This window comes from Petaurus breviceps, unplaced genomic scaffold (genome assembly GCF_028583685.1).
Source record: "Petaurus breviceps papuanus isolate PSGF00001 unplaced genomic scaffold, PetGlider_PUasm1.0 76, whole genome shotgun sequence".
Lineage (NCBI taxonomy): Eukaryota > Metazoa > Chordata > Mammalia > Diprotodontia > Petauridae > Petaurus > Petaurus breviceps.
In genome coordinates, this window is record NW_027186473.1 from 14,129,948 (window position 1) to 14,141,266 (window position 11,319).

Consider the following 11,319-nt stretch of genomic DNA (forward strand, 5'->3'; position numbering starts at 1 on the left):
AAAAAAGCTTATGGAAGTAAATGTTGAAAACTAAAAATAAATTAATTTTTTAAAAAGGCCATATGGCTATACCATGCAGTTCCTTCCCACAACCCCTCTCTCAATTAGATCTTAGTAATATATTGGTCTGATCAGCCACAGTCAGACACACTGAAACTTGATTCTAGCTTAGTGATGTTGTTTTGGCCCTCTTCAAGAACATAGGACAATAACCAACCAACTAGTAATAAATCTTCTGGGAAGCAGTAGAGAACTGAGTCAAGCAAATTTATGGAACATGAAAAGTAAAAGCTAAAATTGCAGGTGATTTTCCCATTTTAAAGTGTTTCCTCTTGGCCTCTGAGTCTTTTCTTCTGTGTCTTTTGAACTATGAGCAGGGCCCCTTCCATTTGATTTTAATATCCTTGTCTTGCTCCCTGCAAATAGAACCAAAGTTCCCAATTATGGCTTACTCCATTTCAAACTGAAACAAAACAAAGTGCCAACACCACCCTGCCCTTAAAAAAAAAAGTCTTTGCATCCTGTGTAATGTTTTACTCTCAGGAGGGTGTTTATTCAATTTTGGGAAGCCCATGCACTGTGGGGGGAGGGAAGAAGTCTAATATCTGTACTTCCTCCTTGGATTTCTATCAGCAAGGAGCACCTTGGCATGTCTATAACTTCCCTCTGTGGAGGAAGGCCTGACTGGGGTGGGGGTGGGGGGGACTGGAGGGGAATATGTGGAGACTTTGAATGTATCTAATGCCAAAACGCTAAGAATGTGTGATTGAAAAGCAGGAATTGTGAGTGCCTAGCTAGCCACTGCTCAGTTCATCATTATCATCATCATCATCATCAAGTCCATTGAAGTACATCAAGTACAGTGAACTAAATAAATTCCAGAATTTTCATTAGCTAGAACTTCTCTATAAAGAGATAATGTGGTGTAACAGCATTGGCTAGGAATGAATGACTCTTGGCATCAGAAAGACTTGGGTTTGAATTTTGCCTCAAGCTATTGATTTAGCAGGATAAGGCATTAAGTCTGAGAGAGACCCAGCTTCCCAATATGTTAAATAGGATATGACAATATCACTTATTTTCCAGGGATACTGTGAGGTAATATAATATGGGTACCACACTTTGCAAACCTGAAAGAACTATACAAATTTAAAGTATGATTACTGAAGTCCATAGGCTCAGAATGTGTTTTGCTTAACTGTGCATATTTGATATGAAAATTTTGTTTTTCTTTTTCAGTGGGTGAGGGAAATGGAGGGAAAAAAGTAAATGTATGTTAATTGAAAAAAATTTAGAGAAATTTACTGCTTAATGTTGGGGGATGAACAGAAATGGTTGACCATTTTTCCTTTCTCTGAAATTATCCCTATAAACCTAAGACAAGATGTTTAGACTAGAACATCCCTTCCATCTCTAAACCCTATGGTCTGAATTTCTTGATTTTTGTCCTTTGCTAGCTTAAGACAACAAAGAAACATCAACCATATCATAACCATTCTTTTCAAGTCTGACTCCTGTAGTTGTTCTGGAAGTAAGAGCCACTCAACATCTGATTCCTTTACTTAATAAGAAATCAGACCTTATTTCCTAAATGATCAAGAAGCTAAGAGGGAATAGGGCTATGGAATGGACTTGAGGGGTCCATTGCTGTCATACATTACCTATTTTTCTCACAAAGTGTACATTCATTGGCATAGGTTAAGGAATCAGTTCCACATACTGGGTTTAAGTCTCTTGGACATCCTGGAGTTGCATACTGTTTGCAGTCAGGCTAGGAAAAGAGAGAATTAGAGAAAAATCTGGGACAACATTTTCCAAATAGCAGAATATCATAAGATGTTCTCTCTTTTATTTCAAAACATAAATGGGTATATGATTTTTAAAAGATCTGAAGCTTTGCTACATAATGAGAAAGTACACCTTTGTAATAACATGTCACATTCAAACCTTAGAATTTGTCTAGAATGTACAACCTATGCTGAATTGCTTATCTTTCCAGTAAGGGTGGGTGACAAGGGAGGAAGGGAATGAATCTGGAATTCAAAGTTTTAAAATCAAATGTTTAAATATATATATGTATATATATTATTATTAATACTATTTTAGATGTAATTGGGAAATAAGATATACAGGCACTGGGGCACAGAGATCCACCATGCCCTACTGGAAAAGTCGAAGGGAGTATAGGAGAAGATATGGGAGAGAGCAGATTGGAGGAGGGGATATCCTGTGGGACCGCTATTTTGGGGTGGTGGGTAGGGGAAAAACAGGGAGAAAATTTGTAACTCAAAATCTGGAAGAAATGAATGATGTAAACCAGAATTTAATAAAGTATTTGAAAAAAAAAAGAATTTGTCTAGAGAGAAAAGAGTAGGCACCATATTTTACAAGATCTTTGATACAACAATCTGTCACTATAATTGTTTTTTTTTAACAACATAAAATAGAAAGCTATGATAATCCATGAGATTCTTTAGCTTTGTTTATCTTCTGGGCACAGGCAGTTGAGGGTGACGAATTCCTTTTAATAAAATCTTGGGAGTATTGCTTAAGAAGCCATGTTGATTTTCATGTTAGTTATGGACAGAAAAATAGTTAATGACTAAACAAGAGATAATAAAGGATCATGGGAAGTAAAATGAACAATTTTGATTATATAAAATTTAAAAATTTTGGGGCTGGCTAGGTGATGCAGTGAATAGAGCACCAGTCCTGGAGTCAGGAGGACCTGAGTTCAAATCCAGCCTCAGACACTTAACACTTACTAGCCATGTGACCTTGGGCAAGTCACTTAACACCATTTGCCCTTCCAAAAAGCAAATAAATAAATTAAATTAAATTAAAAGGTTTTGGCATAGGAAAAACCAGTGTAGCTAAAATTAAAAGGGAAACAGGTACATCAGAAAAAAAATTGTACATTTCCTTGGTAAAGATCTCATTTCTAAAATAGATAAGAAACTGATTCACATATGTAAGAAATAGAGCCATTCCCCAATTGATAAATGAAAAAAAATGCTTTAAATGACTAATAATTAGAGAAAACAGTTCTGACACTTCACACCCATCAGTGTGCAAAGATGGCAGAAAAAGAAAATGACAAATACTAGAGAGTCTTGTGAGAAAATGGCTACATTAATACACTGTTGGGGGAACTGTGCATTGGTCTGAAAAGAAAGCCATTTGGAAATATGCTTCAAAAGCTATTGAATTGTGCATATCCCTGAGATACTGCCACTACGTCTATATCCCAAAGAAATCAAAGAGGAAAGGACATATATATACAAAAGTACTTAGAGCAGCTTCTTTTTGTGGTGGCAAAGAATTGGAAACTGGAAGAGTATCCATCAATTGAGGAATGGCTGGACAAGTTATGGTATGTGAATGTGATATAGTATTATTGTGCTGTAAGAAATGATGAAGGGGATGGCTTCAGAAAAATCTGGGAAGACTTGTATAAACTGATGCAGAGTATAAAGAGCAGAACTGAGAAAAATTTTAAAAAGATAACAGTATTGTAAAGATAAGTAACTTTGAAAGACTTAGAAACTCTTATCAACACAATGATCAATTACAGAGGAATCGTGAGGAAACATGATGCCCACTTCCAGATAGACAGCTGATGGCCCCAGGTTGAGGCTTATATATCATTTTTGGTTTGGGACACAGCCAATGCTGGAACTTGTTTTGCTTGACTATATGTGTTTGTAATGGGTTTTGTTCTTTTTTTCTTTCTCAGTGGGGAGATGGAAGACAAGATGAAAGATAGAGAGGATATGGATTTGAAAATAAAATATAAATTTATTTTTTAAAAGAGGCTATGTGGTACAGTGCCAGAGTTCAAATTCTGCCTCAATAATTAATATCCTGTGCAATTTTGAACAAGATACTTCATCTCTCTGGGCCTCATTTTCCTCATCTGGGAAATAAAAGGATTGGACTACCTGATCTCCCTGGTCCCTGCTAGGATCTATGATCCTAAAGATAGAGGTATACCACCTGTTTAGTGGACAGCTAAATCTAGAAGATTAAGGAACTTAGGAGGCAAATATCACATCTAGCATGAAATTTGCTTGTGCCACCTCTCAGTCTCTATTTACAGATCATGTTCCCTGGGGGTAGTCATGAGACCATGATGGACAGAGTGCCAGAGAAGATAGAGGGCAATCTTGGAATCAGGAAGACTTGGGTTCATGTGCCTTTGACACTGACTGCGGGGGGTGTGACCCTGAGTAAGTCACTCATTGTCTCAGGAAATTCTCTAAGATTATTAATTAGAGATAAACTTCTAATCTACATTGATGAAAGAAATGACTGAACCAAAATTTCCCTCCAGGAACCTTTGACCCCCACTCCCAGCTCCCCTTCTGATTAGAGGGGATAAAATGCTCTCTTCCTACTATGTCCATTTAAGAAGGGAGCCCAGGTAAGGCATCTCTTAATTTCCCACCCAGTTGCACTTCTCTCATCCATCTTACCTCCTGACAAATACCTCCTCTCCTACTCCCTTGCTATTTTGCTTCCTTTCCTACGTTGTCTTCTTCCTTTAGATTGTAAACTCCTTGAGGGCAAGGATTATTTTTTTGCCTTTGTATCCCTAGCACTTAGCACAGTGCCTGGCACATAGTAGATTCTGTGGTGTGTGGGAGTTGGGGGGGGGGCAATTGGGGTTAAGTGACTTGCCTAGGGTCACACAGCTAGTCAGTGTCTGAGGCCAGATTTATACTCAAGTCCTCTTGACTCCAGGGCTGGTGTTCTATCCACTGTGGTACCTAGGTGCTCCTTGGTAGGTTCATAGTAAATGTTTACTGACTGACTAATGAAACCACATGTACAGTTTAAGAAGAAAAAAAAAAGCCAAACCATGCTTTTATATAGTCATACTTGTATGGTTTCTAAGGGGCAGCTAGATGGCACAGTGAATAGAGCCCTGGGCTTGGAATCAGGAAGACCTGAATTCAAATACAGCCTCAGACACTTCCTAGCTGTGTGACCCTGGCAGTCATTTAACTGTTTGCCTCAATTTCCTCATCTGTAAAATGATATGTAGAAAAATATGGCAAAGCACGCTAGTATTTTTGCCAAGAAACCCCCAAAATGGGACCATGAAGTCAGAGACAACTGAAATGATTGAACAAAGTGATTTCTCAGTTCTCTTCCAGCTTTAGATGCAATAAATCTCATTGTCTGATATGAACACATTAATGTGTTCTTAAGAAAACTGCGAAAAGACCTTCAAAATGTAGTTCTTTTTAATGGAACTCACACACCTATGTGTACCTATATCTTGCCTAGCAAGACATTAGTGTCTGAAAGGAAGCCAAGAATTTCAAATGCTTTTGGCCAGACCTAAATCTAGAAGTCTAATGAAATTCAACTATAATTTTGTGACACTTTCTCTAACATAAATAGAAACAAGAAAAATTATTTCCTACTTACTGCTATTATTGAGGTGACGTCATCACCATAGAAAGCATCATAGGATAAAGCCACTAAAAGAAATCAAAGAACATTGTTTCATAAGCATTCCTTAATTATTATCCAGCAATCTTTCATCAGTGCTTTCATTCACAGGTTTCTCCAGGTCTTGGACCTTTATTCTCATCCATCCTTCTAGAACAGCCCTTACTCACCCCTCCAAACTCAGGCTTGGTTGGAATTTGCTTGCTCTCTCACACTTCCCTGGGAAGCCTGACAGGAAGACCATTTATTCCTATCATTGGTCACTCTCTTTTATGTGTTTAGCGGTCCAAGTTTATCAGAGTTTCAAGCTACAGAGTAAAGTTCAGTGTGGGGATTATTTATGCTAAAGGTAATAACATTCTTGTTCTCCGTGGCTTTGAACTGAAAGCCAGATAATCAAAGTTACCCAACTTTACTTAAACTCTATTCCCTGCCAAATAGCAGTTCTTTAAAGCCTTGTCTGGCTTGGATTCTCTTTAATTTTACATTTCGCGTTTGATAACACTTGGTGTATCACTGACACCCAATACATAATGACACAAGTCAGCCTAAGCTTACCTTATCAAGTTGCCAAGTACAAGATTGGGAAGGCATGGGTAGGCAGCAGCTGTTTGTTTGAAAAAGAGCCCAGGGTTTTAGTGGATTACAAACTTGATAAGTGTCAGATGTGACAGGGCAGCCAGAAAAACTCATGTAGTCTTAGGGAACTGAAGAGAGATAGGGTCTCTTAGGATTAAGGAAGTAATAACATAGTTGCCTGAAACATAGTAGGCACTTAATAAATCCTCATTGTGTCCTGGTCAGATCGTATCTAAAATATCTAGAGGGCTCCATGTTTTACAAAAGACACTAATAAAATGAAAAGCATTAGGGCGGCTAGGTGGCACAGTGAATAGAGCACAGGCCCTGGAGTCAGGAGGACTTGAGTTCAAATTTGGCCTCAGACACTTAACACCTAACTAGCCATGTGACCTTGGGCAAGTCACTTAACCCCAATTGCCCTCCAAAAAAAAAAAATGAAAAGCATCCAGAGGAAAGCCATCTCAAGATCAGGCACATGAAGTTTAGGTGATGGTACTTCGGATCTTTAGCCTGGGGAAGACATGGAGGGAACATAATGTCTGTGTTCATGTTTTCTAAAGGCTATCACATGAAGAGGGGTAACTATTAGACCTATAGGGAGTCATCTCAGAAAGCAGACCCCTAGATCTTGAGTGAAGGAGGAAAGAGGCAAATTTAGGCTTAATGTAAGGAAATTTTCCCTAACAATTAGTTATACCCCAAAATGGAATGGGTTAGCTGCTTGATGAAATAGCTAGCGAGTTCTTGCTGGAAGCATTCGAGGAAAGAATGGATGTCCCATTGTTAGAAATACTGTAGAGGTCCTAAAGCGCCTTACAAATGTAGTTATTGCAAATTTTTCTCACCTTGAAGTACTGAGAACTCCCCCACATGTGGTAGGATCGTTTTTATGATTAAAAACACAACTCCTGATCTTTATTTCCAGAAAAATCTCCATTTTCCACCTGCTCTAAGTTAGCAATAACTACATGAAACAGTAGAGCACTCACACGGAGAAGGCAGGGGAATTGAAGGTAAAAAAGGCAGTTAGTAAGTAGCCGCCTAGCTAGGTGCTTGGCTTGGGAACTTTCCCTCACCAGGCAGGAACCTGGCCACTGTTGTCCAAAAAGTAACAGAGGTTCTCTGACATGCCAAGGGTGGAGTGGGACTGGACCTCTGATTTCATCAGTGTGGGGAGTTCAAACTTCTTCAACCAATTTAAATCCTCACCATCTCTGCAACTTAGAGTCCGAGGGCATGGCTTTAGTGGAGAGAGAGTAGTCCTTGAAGTTTGGTTCAAATCTTGCCTTGGTACACTTAGGCTCGGTGACCCTGGCAAGCCATTTCTTTAATCTCTCCTTCCTGAAGGCAACAAGATGCCGTACAACCCCAGGATACTGGGATTTGGACAGAGGTTTAATCCAAAGTCCCCTTTTTTCACAGATGAAGAAGCAAGCCCAATCTAAGGGAAGTACCTTCTTTCCTCTACCTAATCACCTTGCCCAGCACCGGTACCTCGTCCCCTAAAGATGTTCACTAAATGGGAATCCCTTAATTTTTTTTTTCCCTACCCTCTCTGGTGAGGGGTGGGAAGGAAGAGTAGACAAGGAGGGCACTGGCCCGTCCCAACTGTGCCCTCTACCTGTGAAGTCCTCAGTAAGAAGCATCACGAACAGGGCGAACACAACGAAAAACCGCTTCATCCTCCCACGGTGGGCGCGCTGGCGCGCTCCCCAATCTATCCTTCAGCACCTTCGGAAACTCTTGGTGGCGGGCGACGTCAACTCTTACCAACTCTCCGACCCTACGGGAAAGGGGTATCTATCTATCTATATATATATATACACTTCGGCCCCGCGCTTACTCTCCATCCCCCGCTACCCGGGGCCCCCACTGGACTTGAGGGCCGTTCATACGTCACAGAGAGCTCTGAGGCCGCGGGGTGGAGAGCAACGGGAGCGGCGTAGGGGAGAGAGGAAAGAAGGGGGCGAGAAAGGTGGAGTCGTGACGCTACCTGAACTCCAAGACGGCCTCTGCTTGGGACGCGATTGAGCCCATTCTAGGGAAGGCAGGCGGCAGTCGGGAGGTTTCCAAGGATAGGAGAAAGATTTCCTTCTTTCCGGATGTATGTTCTGAACTATCTGAGCTATCTTAGGGAACTATTCCTCAGCACCCTAGCCTACCCTTAAAATCCAAAGGGGAGAAGCAACCCCAGAAACTGCCTTGGGTTTAGCCAGTGTGTGTGCCCTTATGTGTGGTTTTCTTCAAAGGGACCATCTGGATAAGAAGAGGTTAAATCTTAATTAATAGATCACTATCACCAATGATAAAGGACGTCTGAGCAAAGAAGACATTGAGCATATGGTCCAGGAGGCTGAGAAATACAAGGCTGAGGATGAAAAGCAGAGAGACAAGGTGTCTTCCAAGAATTCTCCTGAATCTTATGCTTTCAACATGAAAGCAACTGTAGAGGATGAAAAACTGCAAGGCAAAATTGGTGATGAAGACAAACAGAAGATCCTTGACAAATGTAATGAAATAATCCACTGGCTGGATAAGAACTAGACTGCTGAGAAGGAAGAATTTGAGCATCAGCAGAAAGAATTGGAGAAGGTCTGCAACCCCATTATTACTAAGCTGTACCAAAGTGCAGGAGGCATGCCAGGAGGCATGCCTGGTGGGTTCCCAGAGGGTGGAGCAGCCCCATCTGGAGGTGCTTCTTCTGGACCCACCATTGAAGAGGTCGACTAAACACATCAGAGCATTCCACACAGCTTTTCAAAAATTGAAGGACTCAAATTTGTAGCCAAGGCAGTAGCAGTTTAAAAGTAACATTTAAGCTACTGTGTAAATCTGGGCATTTTGAATACTTGAATGTGTGCAGAGGGAGAGAAGTAAACAACATTACACTTTATCAGTACTGTAAACAAGTGTAAATGCAATTGTCTTGGAGAATAAAATCTATTTAAAATTGGCACCATAAAAAAAACTTAATTAATAGTTTTATGTTTGTTCCCCTTCCTTCTTTCCTTCCTTCCTTCCTTCCTTTCTTTTCCTCCTTTCCTTCTTCCTTCCATTCTTCCTTCCTTTCCTTTTTCTCTTTCTTTCTTCCTTCCTTCCTTCCTTCCTTTCTTCCTTCCTTCCTTCCTTTCTTTCTTTCTTTCTTTCTTTCTTTCTTTCTTTCTTTCTTTCTTTCTTTCTTTCTTTCTTTCTTTCTTTCTTTCTTTCTTCCTTTCTTTCTTTCTCTGTAAGGATGATAGTAAACAAAGGTGACTTCTATTACTGAATATAGATAATTTCACTTTGAAGAGTCAGCATACATAGAGAGCACCATTCTTCACAGTGGAGGATCAAAGATTTAGAAAAGGATCAAAGAAGCTTTCTCATCCCTCCTCCTTCTATGACAGATAAGGAAACTGAGTCCCAGAGAAGAGAAGTGATTTGCCTACAATCACAGAAGCATAAGTGGCATAGTAGACTTTTAAATCCAAATCAAAAACTCAGATGTCACATATAATTTATATTGCATTACAATGTCCTGGGGAATCAGCAAAGATATTGAAACCATAGCTTCAGTAAAGTCTTGGACTACTAAATTAACCCATGAAAATCAACAGCATATCTGATTAATAATGATAAAGTCCAAGAGGCAATAATAGTAGAGCAAGTTCATTAAGATAACTGTAAATTTCAGGAAATATTTGGGAAGTGATCTGCCAAAGCACAAGAAATACGTGTATAGCTTTGATTACAAAGTGCTTTTTTTTTTTTTTGCTTTTTGGAGGGCAATTGGGCTTAAGTGACTTGCCCAAGGTCACATGGCTAGTTTTTGGGTTGTGTCTGAGGTCAAATTTGAACTCAGGTCCTCCTGACCCCAGGGCCAGTGCTCTATTCACGGTGCCACCTAGCCACCCAACAAAGTACTTTTTAAAGAAATAAAGAACATTTTAAATAGTTGTAGGACTATTCAATGCTCATGGCTGGGTCATGCCATAAATATAATAAAAAATTATATACTACTGTCAAGTCCAAAACAAATTACTAAGTGTAGGAATAATGTCTTTAATCCAGATAACAGGGTCTAAAACCTCCCACCCTGGGCTGTCTTACCAAGAGAAGTACAGGAAAGGTTCTTTGTTGTTGTTGTTTAGAAAAAAAAGGGAAAGGAGGTATTGTAATGGTAATGTAATTTGAATTTGAAGATCCATTTGTGTTGGCAAAAGTAGCAGGTACTTAGTACTTAGTAACTGATCAAGCCTCTGTTGGGGAAACAGAAGGTATGAACTCCTGTCTCCTGTTACTAATGTAACAGAAAGAGGTTGGCTGAAACAGGAAGCTAATGCTGTGTGTATATAAGGAAAAGCCCCAGAGAGGCACAGTCAGAATTTCTTGGAACCAGCATCTAGTGGCAGAGCAGCTACAGAAGAGAGAATGATGCATTGAGCCAGAATTTCCTTAGAACTTGTGGTGGTGGAGCTTCTTCTGAACAGGAGCCAGGAGCCCGGAGCCCACGTGACTGAGGAAGCATGACTGGGGTGCTGAGACTTTGTTTGTTTGTGGCTTGGTTGAGCCTTAAATTCCCTGGAGAAAAATGGTGAAGGATCTGCCATGGGAGCAGAACCTACCCAGAGAGTCAGACAAGGAACTGGGAGCTGTCTGCCACTGAACCCAGGTGACAGGCTAGTGAATCCAGGTAGAATCTGGGACCATGGAAGGGGATCCAGGGAATCTGAGAACCAGCCCCAAGTCAAGATGAAAAGACCTTTCCTTGGGTACTGAATAATTATGGAATTATAGTTTACTAGTGACCTAAGGGGTAGAGGGTTTTGTGTATGATACTTAGTAATTGATTGCTGAATAAGTGACTGATTGAGCTAATCAAGTGTGCCCCACAAGTGGAAGACTATTATATGATTGTTACTGATAAGTGACTGTTTGAGTTAACTTAGTCACCCCATGAGTGGAAGGCTTTGACTTTGACTTTTGGCTTTGACTTTGAGACTATGTTGTGAATATTATATTGTGATTTTCTGTGATAAGTTGTAATATTGTGAATGCTGTACCTTGATTTTCTGTGAAAGTTTTGCTTTGATTTGTTATGGAATAGAGTGATCACTATACTATGTAATCAGAATCTTGAAAGCTGTTCACAGTACCATTCTTCTGGAAAACTTGCTTGTGCATGGCATTACAGGTATGACATTCCAAGGCTTGGTCATGAGATGCCAGCCACTCTCAGCAATCTGAGCAAGAAAACCATTTCATTCTGGCTATTTTGCCCTTTATACCATGAATCCC

The 11,319-nt window shown here is 40.0% G+C and overlaps 1 protein-coding gene across 1 annotated transcript; it reads right to left on the minus strand.

The window, feature by feature from the left end:
- Positions 1-251: 251 nt before the first annotated feature.
- Positions 252-7,890, minus strand: SPINK2 (serine peptidase inhibitor Kazal type 2). The gene is made up of 4 exons (XM_069105037.1): positions 7,664-7,890; positions 5,437-5,489; positions 1,662-1,771; positions 252-416 (listed from the first exon to the last, which is right to left on the minus strand). The coding sequence occupies exons 1-4, from the start codon at positions 7,722-7,724 to the stop codon at positions 368-370; spliced, it is 273 nt and encodes a 90-aa protein (XP_068961138.1). The 5' UTR covers positions 7,725-7,890; the 3' UTR covers positions 252-367.
- Between the last annotated feature and the right edge of the window lie 3,429 nt (positions 7,891-11,319).

Bases quoted from the DNA above. Each gene is read 5' to 3' on its own strand.
- SPINK2 (XM_069105037.1), bottom strand. From the start codon at position 7,724: ATGAAGCGGTTTTTCGTTGTGTTCGCCCTGTTCGTGATGCTTCTTACT. The intron at 5,490-7,663 runs GTAGAGGGCACA...GATTTCTTTTAG, and splicing joins TCTTACTGAGGACTTCACAG to TGGCTTTATCCTATGATGCT. The intron at 1,772-5,436 runs GTAAGTAGGAAA...CTCTTTTCCTAG, and splicing joins ACGTCACCTCAATAATAGCA to CCTGACTGCAAACAGTATGC.